This window comes from Mustela nigripes, chromosome 12, assembly GCF_022355385.1.
Source record: "Mustela nigripes isolate SB6536 chromosome 12, MUSNIG.SB6536, whole genome shotgun sequence".
Classification (NCBI taxonomy): Eukaryota; Metazoa; Chordata; class Mammalia; order Carnivora; family Mustelidae; genus Mustela; species Mustela nigripes.
In genome coordinates, this window is record NC_081568.1 from 84,476,638 (window position 1) to 84,492,894 (window position 16,257).

The 16,257-nt window shown below is 36.2% G+C and overlaps 1 protein-coding gene across 1 annotated transcript in view; it reads right to left on the bottom strand.

The window, feature by feature from the left end:
- The window catches only part of DHX29 (DExH-box helicase 29), a 58,170-nt gene that overhangs the window by 26,329 nt on the left and 15,584 nt on the right, over positions 1–16,257 (bottom strand). The window contains exons 7-12 of the mRNA XM_059417872.1: positions 13,501–13,627; positions 12,410–12,568; positions 11,235–11,400; positions 10,843–10,966; positions 8,943–9,551; positions 6,756–6,899 (exon numbers count right to left, since the gene is read on the bottom strand). Of these exons, the coding sequence (XP_059273855.1) occupies positions 6,756–6,899; positions 8,943–9,551; positions 10,843–10,966; positions 11,235–11,400; positions 12,410–12,568; positions 13,501–13,627 (1,329 nt within the window). The remainder of the gene's footprint in view (positions 1–6,755; positions 6,900–8,942; positions 9,552–10,842; positions 10,967–11,234; positions 11,401–12,409; positions 12,569–13,500; positions 13,628–16,257) is intronic.

Sequence of the window (16,257 nt, forward strand, 5' to 3'; positions counted from 1 at the left end):
AATCTCACAAAACAAACTGAGGGTTGCTGGGGGAGGGGGTTTGGGAGAAGGGGGTGGAATTATGGACATTGGGGAGGGTATGTGCTTTGGTGAGTGCTGTGAAGTGTGTAAACCTGGTGATTCACAGACCTGTACCCCTGGGGATAAAAATATATGTTTATAAAAAATAAAAAATTAAAAAAAAATAGAAACAGAAGGAAAACTTCCAGATTCTATGAAGCCAGCATTACCTTCACCCCCAAACCAGACAAAGACCCCATCAAAAAGAATTTCAGACCAACATCCCTGATGAATATGGATTCCAAGATTCTCAACAAGATCCTAGCTAATAGGATCCAACAGTACATTAAAAATATTTTCCACCATGACCAGGTGGGACTTATCCCTGGGATGCAAGGGTCGCTCAACATTTGCAAATCAATCAATGTGACAGAACAAATCAATAAGAGAAACACATGGTCCTCTGAATTGATACAGAAAAAGCATTTGACAAAATACAGCATCCACTCCTGATTAAAACTAAAACTCTTCAAAGTATAGGGATAAAGGGAACATTCCTCAACTTCATAAAATCTATCTATGAAAAACCCAGAGTATCATTCTCATTAGGGAAAAACTAACAGCCTTCCCAGTGAGATCAGGAATATGATAAAGATGCCCACTCTTGTCACTGCTGTTCAACATCGTACTAGAAGTCCTAGCGACAGCAATCAGAAAACAAAAAGATATAAAAGTTATTCAAATTGGCAAAGAAGTCAAACTGTCTCTCTTCGCAGATGACATGATACTTAATATGGAAAACCCAAAAGACTCCACACCCAAACTCCTTGAATTCATAAGGCAATTCAGTAATCTGTCAGGATACAAAATCAAAACACAGAAATCAGTTTCTTTCTTATACACTAACAATGAAAATACAGAAGGAAAATTAGAGAATCGATTCCATTTACTATGGCACCAAGAACCATAGAGGACCAAAGAGGTAATGGATCTATACTAGAGAAACTACAGAACACTCATGAAAGAAATTGAAGAAGACACAAAAAGATGGAAAAGCATTACCTGCTCATGGATCGGAAAAATAAACATTATTAAAATGTCTGTACTGCCCAGAGCAATCTATACTTTCAATGCCATCCCGATAAAAATTCCACCAGCATTTTTCAAAGTGCTGGAACAAGCAATCCTAAAATTTGCAACCAGGAAAGACCCCAAATCCCTAAGGAAATGTTGAAAAAGAAAAACAAAGCTAGGGGCATCACGTTGCCTGACCTCAAGCTTTACTACAAAGCTGTGATCACCAAGAAAGCATGGTACTGGCACAAAAACAGACACATAGACCAATGGAACAGAGTAGAGAGTCCAGATATGGACCCTCAACTCTATATTCAAATAATCTTCGACAAAGGAAAAAATATCCAGTGGAAAAAAGACAGCCTCTTCAATAAATGGTGCTGGGAAAATTGGGAAAATTGGACAGCTATGTATAGAAGAATGAAATTTGACCATTCTCTCACACCTTATACCAGTTAGAAGACCAAAATTAACAAGAGAGTAAACAAATGTTGGAGGGGATGCAGAGAAAGGGGAACTATCTCTATCCCTCTTATACTGTTGGTGGGAATGCAAGTTGGTGCAGCCACTTTGCAAAATAGTGTGGAGATTCCTCAAAAAATTAAAAACAGAGCTACCCTATGACCCTGCAATTGCATTACTGGGTATTTACCCCAAAGATACAGATGTAGTAAAAAGAAGGGTCATATGTACCCCAATGTTCATAGCAGCAATGGCCACAATCACCAAACTGTGTGTGAAAAGAGCCAAGATGCCCTTCAACAGATGAATGGATAAAGAAGATATGATCCATATATACAATGGAATATAACACAGCCAAAAGAAAGGGTGAATACCTGACCTCTTTATCAACATGAATGGGACTGGAGGAGATTATGCTGAATGAAATAAGTCAAGCAGAGAAAGTCAATTATCATATGGTTTCACTAATTTTGGAGCATAAGGGAGAACATGGAGGACATTAGAAGAAGGAAAGGAAAAGTGAATTGGAGTAAACTAGAGGGGGAGATGAAGCATGAGAGACTGTGGACTCCAAGAAACAAACTGAGGGTTTTGGATGGGGGGGTTGGGTAAACCTGGTGGTGGGTATTAAGCAGGGCACATATTACATCGAATACAGGGTATGGTGCATAAACAACGGATCTTGGTACACCGAAAAAGTAAATAAATAAATACGTCTTTAAAAAAAAAAAAGATACCTGGCTATAATGTGGAGAATGTAATGGAGGAGGTCAGAACAGAAAGGAAGTTTAATTATAGGCTTCTGCACATTTTTTACATGGGTTACTTGTGCAAAGTTAGATTTAGAAGAGTGACAAATGAACAAAAGGTGACAATGGAACTTTAGATAAAACATGTACAAGCCTTGTCCCACACTACTTAAAGATACTGTCTATCTAAAGTATAAACAGCCAAAGAAAGATCACAAACGTGACTTCGAGGTTCTAATACAGAAAGGGAGGATGAAACTAAACCATGTAGCATTAACTCAGGATTTGAGTGGGAAGTAGTTTGCCACAGATATGCTCTCTTCCTTGGGTTAATGAAAACTCTAAAAAAATGATGGGGGATTATTTATTTATCTAGGGTGGCACTGCTCCCTTAAAAAGACTAAAGGATCTCCCAACCTTCCCTAGCTTAAAAACAATGATTGTTTCCATTCCTCTGCTCCTACACCTCTTTAAAAAGCAAAACCCAGAAGACTGCAGTATTCTGAAACTTAGCATGGGCAAGCCCAGTGAGTATCTTGCAAGGAGAGGATGTGTCAGTTATAATTATTGCTGTTTCTTTAGTTGAGTCCTTTAAGTTTTTCCTTCATACCAGTAAAAACTATCTTGTAATTCATTTTGGTTAGATCTTAATAGCATTTTTAGCCTTCATTGCTCTTTCAGAATGGATGTTTATATGGATTTGTTCCCATTTTCCATAGGCAAAACCTGTAAATAAAAGTAACCTTAAAATTTGGTGGTCAAGGTATAATTATATTTTAACACACTGTGAACTTTTATTATTAACTTACTGGAATCTCGTATCTGCTCACTTTCCCCCTTGAAATAAATATGGTAAAAGAAAAAGACACACTCTGGGAGAGGAAAAAGAGAAGTAGATAGGGTTGGAGAGGACCTTTATTCTTGTCTCAAGTGTTAATGCTTTGTTCTTTTTTTTAATGTTTTAACAAGAATATAAAACTGCTAAATAAAACAAAGTTCTTTCAGAACAAAAAAAAAAATTATAGGTTGTTGTAGTACTTAAAGAAATAATAGCCTCGGGGCACCTGGTGGCTCCGTGGGTTAAAGCCTCTGCCTTCTGCTCAGGTCATGATCCCAGGGTCCTGGGATCGAACCCCACATCTGGCTCTCTGCTCTGCAGGGAGCCTGCTTCCTCCTCTCTCTCTCTCTGCCTGCCTCTCTGCCTACTTTTGGTCTCTGTCTGTCAAATAAATAAAAAATCTTAAAAAAAAAAAAAAGAAATAATAGCCTCTGTAAGGGCAATACTAGTTAAATATGGAGAAAAATATATGAATTTGAGAAAAGTACAATCAGTAGGTCTATGACTGGATTTAGGGTATGAGGGAGAAAGAAGGAATAATCCTAGTTATTTTTACTTTTGTGCTTTGACCAGGATATTTATGTCCAAAACTCAAGAGAGATTTCCTGTAGGATGAAGCAAATCTGAGGAAGCACATCAAATAGATAAATTTATACAGATAATAATTTAAAAAAAAGAATAGATCATAAAATAGAGCTAAAAATAATGTGTCCTTTATTAAGCACATTCAAGAGAGCTAGTAGGCAAAAAATTTGCTTGTAAACATACCAGCAGTCAGCAGGAAAACCTACTTATAACTCACACAGTGACCACAAACTAGAACAAATCACACAACTTTTTGTAATAAGGTAGAAGTATTACCCTGCGCACTGTCAAAAAGAAAGGTCCTGCAAAATATAATGAACTCTGTCCCAATATCTTTTACATTCTTATATTTAACATGATGATGAATTTCATTGGGATTTTTCTTACTTTTACCATATTGCTCAAGATGTTGAGAGTATCACATTTAAGCATAATTCAGTAAAGCAGACTGCTAATATTAAACCATGAAAGAACAACTTCCTCAAGTTGGTCTGGCTTTTAAATTAGGGTTCACCCTGAGGCAAGATAATATATAATGGGGAAAAGATAATCTTTTCAATAATGATGTTGGGAAAACTGGAACACTTTTTATACCATACACAAACTCAAAATGGATTAAAATTCTAAATGTGAGGCCAGAAAACTCCTAAAAAGCAAAAATAAACTATTTTGACTACATTAAAATAAAAGGTTTTTGCACAGTGAAGGAAACTATCAACAAAACAAAAAGTCAATCTAATGAATGGGAGAAGATAGCTGCAAATCTTATATCCGATAAGGGGTCAGTATCTAAAAATAAGAAAAAATGTACACTACTCTACAACAAAAAACCACAATTTAAAAATGTGCAAGGGATATAAATAGACATTTTTTCAAGTAAGATATACAGATGGCCAAGACACATGAAAAGCTGCTCGACATCACTCATCAAGAGGGAAATGCAAATCAAAACCACAATGAGGGGGGCGCCTGGGTGGCTCAGTGGGTTAAAGCCTCTGCCTTCGGCTCAGGTCATGATCCCAGGGTCATGGGATCGAGCCCCGCATCGGGCTCTCTGCTCAGCGGGGAGCCTGCTTCCTCATCTCTCTCTGCCTGCTTCTCTGCCTACTTGTGATCTCTGTCAAATAAATAAATAAAATCTTAAAAAAAAAAAAAAAAAAAAAAAAAAAAAAACCACAATGAGGTATCACCTCATAACTGTCAGAACAGCTAGAATTAAAAAGAAGTATTACTGAGGATGTGGAGAAAAGGGAACATTTGTCCACTGTCGTTGGGAATGTAAACTGGTGCAACTACTGTGGAAACAGTATAAAGATATCTCAAAAAATTAAAAACAAACATAAAATGATCCAGTAATTCTACTACTGGGTATTTACCCAAAGAAAACAAAAACACTAATATGAGAAGATACACGCACCCCTAGGTTTATAGCAGCATTATTTACAATAGCTACTATTATAGCTAGTGTACAACTTGGGTTATACCTCTAGTGTACATCTAGTGATGTACAGTGTCCATCTAGAGATGAACGGATAACGATATGGACTATATACAATGGAATATTACTCTTAAAAAAGAATGGGATCATGCCATTTACAACAACATGGATGGATGAAAAGAGCTATTATGCTAAGTGAAGTAAGTCAGACATTAAGACAAATAACATGTTTTCACTTACACATGGAATTAAGAAAACAAAAAAAAATCCAGCAGGAAGAAAGTTAAGTACATTATGGGGCATCCAAATTATATACTATAAAGCTATTAAAGGGGCACCTGGGTGGCTCAAGTGGGTTAAGCCGCTGCTTTCGGCTCAGGTCATGATCTCAGGGTCCTGGGATCGAGTCCCGCATCGGGCTCTCTGCTCAGCAGGGAGCCTGCTGCCCTCTCTCTCTCTCTCTGCCTGCCTCTCCATCTACTTGTGATCTCTGTCAAATAAATAAATAAATAATCTTAAAAAAAAAAATAAAGCTATTAAAAATCTTGTTTTTATAGGCTAATGTAAAAAATTGTAAAATACACATACACACTAAATATACATACATATAAATATGAAAGTTAAATGTCAACATTGAGTTTTTTCCTGGGTCAAGTTTTTTTAATTTTCATTCGTGTATCTTTCAATATTTATAAAATATTTTCTAACCAAAAAGAGGAAAATAACCCAATAATCTACATGTAGTCTATTAATTAAAAACCAATGAATGGCTATACATTTTTAAAGATTTTATTTATCTGACAGAGAGAGAGTGTGTGCACACAGGAGATGTAGCAGCAAGCAGAGGGAGAAGCAGGTTTCCCACTGAGTAGGGAGTCCAATGTGGGGCTCAATTCCAGGACCCTGGGATCAGGAACTGAGCCAAAGGCAGATGCTGAGCCACCCAGGCAACCTGAATGACTGAACTTTTACTACTGCCTTCTGAACTTAATTAATTAATAGACACTCATAAAAACTTTATATCACGGAAAATTTTTAAAATATTACTTGAATAAGAGAAATGCTATATATCTTATTTCTTCTTGACAAAATTATATACAAAGAAAATCAGTTTACATAGGCTACCACGCCATTTAAAATAATTCCCATGGGAAACTTTCCATTTTAAACATTCACCTTAATGTGTGTTTGAATTTGATTCAGGGAGGGATTTATGTAAAGAGAAAATGATCAAAAGTTCTCCTCTCTCTTTTTTTTTTTTAAAGAATCAAAGAAATTTGTAACAACCTAATGTAGTGAGAATCACTAAACTGGTTACAGCACAGACTGCAGCAGACAGACGCAATAACATCTACTTCACTGGAGTGCGAGAAGGATTAAATGAATTTATACATATAAAATCAGAATAGCATCTAGCATCTAGCAAATGTCATAAGGTATTAAATCGATTAAGGTGAGACACATTCGTTAGAGTAAATTAAATAATTATAAGTAAAATGTCTGGTATTTAAATATGCCTGAAGAAAATGTTAGCTAGTATTAGAAATAGCATCTTATTAATATGAAGATGTTTCAAATTTATCTGAACTGGACTATAAAGTATACTCACCTCATCTACAATAACATGAGACACATTAGTTAGGAGACCATCTTCTTGAAGTTTCCTTAGCAAAACCCCTGTTGTACAATACAGTAACCTTGTAGATTCACTAGCTCGAGATTCCATCCGGATCTGATATCCACACAAAGAATTCTGAAGGGAAAACACAAGGTTGAGATTAGATTCTCATAAGAGATCTGGGAAACAATCACTAAAGTGTAGCAGAGGTGCTGATCCTGCTGCTAGATGGAGCAGCTTAAGTAAATCTATTTGGTAGAATTTATAAATTAAAATTATTTTCCCGTGGTCTTCAATCATCTAAGATGGTAAAATTTGTTTTGCTAATTTTAAATAAGAAAAACTTCTGTTTTCTTGAAAGTGTTGACATGGGGCACCTGGGAGGCTCAGTCAGTTGAGCATCTGCCTTTGACTCAGGTTGTGATCCCAGGGTCCTGGGATTGAGACCCGCATTGGGCTCCCTGCTCAGCGGGGTGTCTGCTTCTCCCTCTCCCTTTGCCTGTCCCTCGCTTGTGTGTGTGCTTCCTCACTGTAAAACAAACAAATAAATAAATAAAATCTTTAAAAAAAAGTGGTGACACAAAAGCTGTTCATCACTTTGAGTATCATCAATATTATTCTATTCTTTTTTTTGAGGGGGAGGGGCAGAGGGAAAGGGAGAGAGGTAGAGTGCTAAGCAGACTCTGTGCTGAGCACAGAGCTGTAAGTGGGGCTAGATCTGACAACCCTGAGATCATGACCTGAGCTGAAACCAAAAGTTGGACACTTAACCAACTGAGCCACTTAAGCACCAAGATCAATCTTGCTAATTCCATTATCTTAGAACAAAATGCTGAGGTACTCAGGAACAAAAATTTTGAGCAGTTCTAAAAATTTCCTATTAAGATTTCATAAAAGTGCCACCATTAAAAAGCAGCTGGTATTGTACCGGTGGTGCCTGATTGGAATTTTAAGTCCCTTCTATTTCCATCACATTCACTTTTAACAGTCATTCTTTTATTTTTTATGTGTGTACATGTCTGTCATCTTCTTAATGTGAGTTCCTTATAAGACAGAAACTGTCTTTTTTTTCTTATATTCTGTGACAGAAACCCAGTTTGTTACATGAAACTTCTTTAATAAAAGGGTACGTGTCTTTTTTTTTTTTTACTTATTTATTTGAGAGAGAGAGATTGTGTGCACACAAGATTGGAGTGAGGGGCAGAGGGAGAAAGAGGCTCTCCGCTGAGCAGGGAGCCCAACACGGGACTTGATCCTGAGATTCCAGGATCATGACCCAAGCCGAAGGCAGACGTTTAACTTACTGAGCCACGCAGGTGTCTAGGGGTACGTATCTTAAAGACAGAGGCAAAAGTGTCAAATACCATCTCCAGAAAGAACAATGCAAAGTATAAGTAAGCTGAGTTATTTGACTTGAAATTCATCATATTTAGTTCTAAGCAATTTTATTACTTTCTGTATTCTGCAGTCATTCTAGCTAAGGTATGGCCAGGTTTAGGTTTGCTTGCAGGGCAGAATGCATGACAAGGGATATTTTAGTTTTTTTTCCATTTTTTAAAAATAAAGGGCTTGAGGGGCACCTGGGTGGCTCAGTGGGTTAAGCCTCTGCTTTCAGCTCAGGTCATGATCCCAGGGTCCTGGGATCGAGACCCGCATCGGGCTCTCTGCTCAGCTGGGAGCCTGCCTCCACCTTTCTCTCTGCCTGCCTCTCTGCCTACTTGTGATCTCTGTCTGTCAAATAAATAAATAAAATTTTTAAAAAAATAAAAAAATAAAATAAATAAAAATTAAAAAAATAGGCTTGAGAACAGTCCAGCTTTTTCTTCTATATTGTTTTTTTCTTCTGCTTATTAAAAAGAATTAATGAAAACAATTCAGGAATACATTCCATAGAGAAAATATGCAGGAACTTGAGAATTATGATATCACAGTCAAATCTGTATTTGTCTATATTCTTTGTTCTCTTTAGTATGTAACATATTGAATATTCAATCATTAAAATGAATATTTTTTTCTTGATATGAGAATTTTAATGATTGGATTACTAACAACCCTTTTCAGATGGAGAGTGGCACAATATGAAACCTATCAAAGAAAACATGAAAAGTGCTTGAGATGTGCTACTGAACAAACAGTAACAGTCAGGATTCACTGAGATGGAGCTGAACACCACCTTACCCTTCCTCCAGGTCCATTTTCACAGCCCAACTCATCACATACTCTTGTGGCCAAACTCACTGCTGAGATTCTTCGGGGCTGAGTGCAGACAATGTTACACTTACTCGTTCCCCACTCATTTAGAAGCAAATCTTCCAAGAGAAAATGTGGTACTTGAGTACTTTTGCCACTCCCTGTTTCACCTGCCACAACCACTACCCGATGCCTTTTAAGAGTTTCCACGATTGAATCTCTATGTTTGAACACAGGTAACTGTTGCCTTTCCTTTAGAAGTCTCTGGTATTTCGGTGTGTTTTGTAACTTTCTAAACAGGTTTCTAACAGGTTCCAAATCTTCTGCCTTTTCTGATTCCAAGGACAGTGCAGAAAAATCTTCATCAGAAACTAAATTTTCCCAAGATTCCTCAGGATCTTCAGCATTTTCTCTCTTATTTTCAGAATGCTGTTGCTGCTGTTGCTGCTGCTGTTTCAATTTGCTCAGAAGTTTGGCAATAAACAGATCACGGGGTTTATTGGTTTCCATTTTATTTAATTCTTCCTTTTTCTTTTCTGCATCACTCCACTCCAGCCAAACATCTCGGTAAGTGGGAGGAAGTAACTGATGCACTGACTATAAGTGAAAAAAACAAACAAACAAACAAAAAATAAAACGAACAAAAAAACCCAAGAGTGTTATTTTCACTAACTACTGGATACTAAAATTCAATAGGCTAGAATTTAGGATAGCTACTTTCCTTTTAAAATACAATTTCTTTCTTAAATTAATAAGTGCCTACTTTAAGAAACACATGCTTATGATGCAAATTTATAAATAGTGTATCACATTTAGGCTTCTAGACTTACTAGCTGTGTGACCTTGGGCAAATAACCTCTCTGTGTCTCAGTTTCTGTATTTGTAAAATGGGACCAATATCTCCTTTATAGACATACTCTGAAGTAAACTTTAAGTTACTACTATATGAAAAGTGCTCACTCCTGGAACATAGGAAACTAGTGAATACATTTATTATTATTTATTCCTGCAGTGGTGCTATGTAAATATGTAGATGATCCATAAAGCATTTCTGAAACAAAGCTCCCTGTGAGATGCTGGTAGTTAAATTAAGATTATAGGTCAAAGTATTTAAAATTAACTACAGTGATTCAGCTGGTTAAGTGTCTGCCTTTGGCTCAGGTTGTGATCCCAGGGTCCTGAGACTGAGCCCCACATCAGGCTCCCTGCTCAGCTTTATCAATTAAGCTTAGCTTATGATACCTTTTTTGCAAATAAGGGAAATAAAGGCATTAAGAACTTTTACTGCCAGAAACTGGAAAAGAACTATTGTTGGGAGTTCCATGTCATCAGGGTCTATAATTTCAAGTGGTTCTAATTTTCCATGAAGAAAAATACACATATTTATGGCATAATACAAATGTTGACAATCCAACCATCCAAGAAAAAAAGAGAGCGTCCTACAGTAGTACTATAATCTTTCCTTAACCTGAAAGCTTATAACTAATATAACCTAAAACTGAAATCTTGAATCAAGGTCTATAACTTTCCAAAGCTGAGAGAAAATATAAGAATAAAGAGAGATATTGTAACACTTAATTAAACATTAAAGTGTTTAAAAATTCTCCTTACTTCAACCAACCTCATACAACTATTTTTAATCTGTAAAACAGCATAGCCTAAAAAACTGACAGAGCCTCTGGTCTAAGGACAGAGCTAGGTTTAGGGGTTTGAGGAAGTCAAAATTATAAATAAGCAGAAATGAGGATTAATCTGAAGAAGCAGTAAGTAAAAACTGGCACCAAAGGCCATAATTAAATATGACATTCCATATGCCCGTAAAGTTTTATGCTGCCTATGTATGATCCACAAACAACTTTTTAAACAGCTCAGTCTAAAAAAGTCTCACCTGCCCTTTCACTAAACGGTAAAGAGCTAGAGTTGCTCCCAGGTGCTGAGCTTGCATGCCATCTTCTGTTAAGATTGTAGGGCACACTACCAGAACATCATCTTCAGACTTGATTACCCTTACCCTACAAGGAAGTCAAAGAATTTTTAAGATAAAATTAATGAAGTCAAATGAGTCAAAATTCCATTAACCCCAAACCTAAGTTTACATTAATTATTTAAATTAAATATTTCCATGGAAGACACTGTACCTAGATTATAACTCATCAGCATTATCACTCAGAGTTGTGGAATGGGAGGGCTTCCTAAATGTCTACTTAACATATAAGAAACAAAGAGATTTTTCATCTTAGATTTTCCTAAAAGTTCATTCAATTAACCAGAAAAACATACCTACATTTCCAGTATCTACCTACTGGAACTTTTTCAAAGGAAGGATTTGGACTCTTAGGAAGATTCTTCCTGACCCAATCGATCAGAAATTGTTTGGGAGATTTTCCAGTCCAGCTTCGAGCTGTATAGTCAAAATTTCTTACATCATGAGGTTCCTTCTTTTTCTCTAAAATGACAGAGATTGGTGCTTAAAAATTGTCATGCAGTAATGTATAATCTCTTTTGAGTCATCAAAGTCCTCTCAATTTTGGGAAAAGACTTTTAGAAGAGACTAGGTGAAAAATGAAAGAGAAAAGCTTGATCTAATCATCTGTTAGATCTCAGAGCAAGTCATCAGTCTCCTTATCTCTATTATTAGAAAGTAGTTTTCTTGCTCTAACAGCACACATCACAATTTGTAATTAAATATTTATGTATATTTAAAGCTTACCTCTCCTACTAAACCATACCCTTGAAGAGCACAAGGACTAGGTTATTTTGTTAATAAATGTACACATAGCATGTGACATTCTGAACAGAGAGAAAATTCAGTAAATATATATGAAACAATATATAAGTTAAAAAACTGACAATTTAGTGTAGGATTTGCCTATATTACAAATAAGTATTATACAAGCTATATCAATAATTTACTTTAGCACAAGTACACAATTACAAACATATATGGTGGGATGGCAAGACTCGTGACAGGTTTAAAGAGGTGCTATTTTGAATTGAGCTTTGAGAGGAGGAAAAGGTTGGCCAAGTAGGGACTAACAGGATGAGTAAAATCATGCAGCCATGAAATAACATGTGGCTATAGTACACAGCTGGGGCAATATGAGTGGAAAGGCAGATTGTGGCAGAATGCAAAGGATCTTCAATACCATGATAAAGGGTTTGGACTTACTACTGATTAGGGTTTTTAACAGGGAACTCCCATTTAGATGTGTGTTATGGAAAGATAATTCTGGCGGGAATTTGGAGAATGAACTGAAAAGAGACGAGGCTGAACCAGGATACTTGTAATGATAAAATGCCGCAAAAGTTATAATTATTATTTTTCAAAGGCAGCATGTGGAAACATAGCTCTACTACCAGCTTATGAAGTCTGCTAGAATGCAAAGTAACTTCTTAATTGTATATTCATTGACATTTTACTACTTACACCTTGAAACACTTTCCCTTCATTTTACCTTTCTCTTCTTCAGTAGCAGCCATGGATTTTTCAAATAGGTTAAAGTTCAAAGGCTTTTCCTCTTCTGTAGCTACAGAAGGCTTTTTTCTTTCATTCTGTTGATGCGAAATCTTTAAGGCTGGATTGAATACTGGATGGTCTTCTAAAGTTTCCATTTCTACCAAGAAAAAAAATCATGCTTTGTTGTATCTGTTTTTTATGCCTTTTTATGTTGCAAAGATAGCTTTACTTATTTTTAAAAATTTTATTTGTTAGAGAGACAGTGAGAGAGGGAATACAAGCAGGGGGAGTAGAAGAGGGAGAAGGAGACTCCCCCTGAGCAGGGAGCCCAGTGAGGGACTCAATCCCAGGAAGCTGGGATAATGACCTGAGCCAAAGGCAGACACTTAACGACTGAGCCACTCAGGTGCCCTCAAAGTTGGTTTTAAAAAAAAACCCAGCATTCCATCTTTTTCCTTGTAGCCAAGTATTCAACATTTCCTATTTGCAATTTGTGCTAGAAGTCAGAGGCAATTTATTTTCATATCAAATGTTAAAATGTTTTTAAAAAATTAACAGATGTGGAAGGTCTGAAGAACATCCTCAACAGAAATGAATACTCATGAAATTATGAATCACCTCTCCTTCTTGAATGAGGATGGTATTTTACGGTATATGTCAGAGGATGACAAACTATGGCCTACTGGTCAAATGTAGCCTGCTGCCTGTTTCTGTACATCCTACAAGCTAAGAATGATTTTTATATTTTTAACTGGTTGAAGAAAAAAAGAAATATTTGATGACATGTGAAAATTACATGAAATTCCCATTTTGGGATCTGTAAAGTTTTATGAGACCATAGCCATTCACTGACATATTGTCTATAGCTGCTTCTATGCTGTGACAGCAGAGTTCAGTAATTATTAAAGAGTCCTTATGGCCCACACAACCTACTGTATTTATTACTTGGCTTGTTACAGAAAGTCTGTCAAGCCCACATATAAACTGGAGTTTTGTAAACAAATTAAAAAGGAGCAGTCTCCATGCTGAGAGAGCGCCCCCTACCCTCCCAAAAGACATTTATACATCTAAGAATTTGGAAGTGTTTACCTCTTTGAAATTTCCTTATTTTTTCTTGAGCCTCTTTTTGGCCTTGCTTGTTTTTTTCTAGTTTAAAGGAAGCTGCTTGCTCTTTCGCATCCAGAAGTTTTGCTGCAAGGTGCAAGTATCTTTCATTCTGTTCCAAGTAAGATGATACAGAAATTTTAAAAATAACAAAATGAGTTAATCTATTGTCAATGTATTATATCAAAACCCATGATCTTTTGATCTTATTCTTTGATCCAGAAAATCTACTTTTAGGAATATTTCACAGAGAAATAATACAAAGATGCAGATTTGCAAGTATACACACATAATACTACAGTACTGAACGAAGAGGAAAAACTGCAAATCAGATTTTTCTACAGAAGAAAACCTGTCAGCCATTAGAAAAAGAAAATGGGTTAGCAAAAGAATGAGGGTGATCCACATGGAAAACTTCCTTGACATGTTATATAAAATTTAAAAACTACAGAAGAAAAAGTAAATGCAAGTTCATTTCTATAATAAGAAAATGTCTTATTTTTTTATATTTTATAAACACATGTTTTTAAAGAATTGTATGGGTAATAATATAGTAATACTCATCTGAAAGTCATCTTCCCATCAGCTCTTGTAGAAAATAGTAAGGGACATTAAAAAAAAAGCCTCAGGGGAAAAGGAGTGTAATAAAACTTCAGGACTTAGCTCTGCTGAGCAACCATCAGATACAGTTTGAAGTTGAACTCAAATTTCTGTTTTTTTACCTTAGGTTAATAAGTGACAGGTGAAATGCATCAATGTACAGGGCATACAGAATGCTGCTATGAAACATAACCATTAAGATGAACAGAAAAGAGATAAACTAAGGCAGCAGTTAGAGCTGAATTCTGGGACCATTCTGTGTAGAACACATTCCGTTAACAAGGAGAAGGATTACCTATCTTCTATTCACCCCATCACACTCACTCCTTCATCCCGTCTATCTCTGCTACTGATACTACCCCTCCACCTGCAAATCTCTAGCTGTCTTTAGCTATTAACATTTATATTTAGTAAATCAACACTTTCTCTGGATTCTTGCTTTATATGTTTGTTTCTTTCCAATTCCAATTTGAAGCCTTATTAAGCATTATTTGAAGCCTATTAAGCACATCCGAGGAAGTGCAATAGCTACCCAAATGGCTTCCCTATCCTTTACCAGATCACCTGGAATGTCACCTAAATGTTCCAAACCACCTTTACTAAACATTACTAAATCTGACCTAAAATAGCAAATTCTTCCTGTAATTTACCTGCCCCCATCCTTCTAGTGGTTCTTCACAAGAGGAAAATAAAATTCATTTTCTAGGCATCAAAATCTTCTGAGGTCAGCTAAACTCACCTGTTTACTCCTGCCTGCCAGTACTCCTCTACATTTTATGCTCTGTATACTTATTTATGGTCTAATATCCAAAGACCCTTTGCACAAGTCCACCTCCATACCTGTTCACACTGTTTCGCCCCTCTGGACCATCTTCCTTTCCTGCCCATGTGCACTCTATGCACCCCAAGTTCCACCCCTCTTCTTTGCAGGCTTAACCAAATGCTCCAGTCAGAAGACACCTCTTCTTTGATCTCAATGTAGACTTGTACTGTCCCAAATTCTTTTTTTAGTTTAACACAGGGACATAGTTAACAAACAAACAAACAAAACCCTTACAGGATATAGAAGAGTCGAAAAAAAAAAGTCTCCCTCCCATTCTAGCATCCCAGTCCTAATCACTCATAATAGCTTCTTGTGAATCTTTCCAGATCATTTCTATGCATACATAAGAATGCAAATATATATTTTTCTTTTTTACCCAAACAGGTTCATCATACTACATGTTATTCTGCAACTTTCCTTTTTTCTTTCTAAACCAATCTTATTAAGGTATGACTTACATAGAGTAAAATGTACCCATTTAGGTGTATAGGTGAATTGAGCTTGATAAATGTATACATCCATGTAATCACTATCAAAATGAAGATAAAAAATATTCCCATCATCTCCAGAAGTTTCCTCATGCTGCCTTACCATCAATCTTCTTCCTCTGCCCTTGGCCTCAAGCAACCACTGATCTGCCTTTTGTCACTACAGACTGATTTTGCACGGATGATTCTTCTAGATTTTAATATAGTAATTACACATATAATCATTTGTGTCTGGCTTCTTTCATACAAGTATGTCATGGAGAGTTGCTTGCAGTGTTGGGGTATTATGAATATAAAGCTGCTATGAACATTTGCATACAGGTCTTTTTTGTGGGCATGTTCTCTTTTCTCTTGAATAAATACCTAGCAATGAAACTGTTAGGTCATTTGGTTAAGCGAGTGTTTAACTTCATAAGAAAGTGCCAGTTTTCCAAAGTGAATGTACCATTTTACACTCCCACAATTAATGTCTGAGTGTGCGCAATCCTACATGTCTCCCAACCCTTGGTATTACTCATCTCTTTAATTGTAGCCATTGTGATGAATATAAAATAGTTCTCTCATTGCAGTTTGTTTTCATTTCTCTAATGACTAGTGATCCTAAAATTATTTCTACATGTTTATTGACCATCAATGTATCTATTTTTGTAAAGTGCCTGTTTCCTTTATCAATTCTAGACAGAAGTACTGTCGGACATGTGTATTGTAGTATTTTCTTCCTACAACTTGTTTTCCTTTAACCTTACATTTTTAGTTTATCTTATGATATCTAGGTTTTCTCTGACCACACTATGGACTGCCTCTGTAAAGAAATGTGCCTTTCTTTTATTA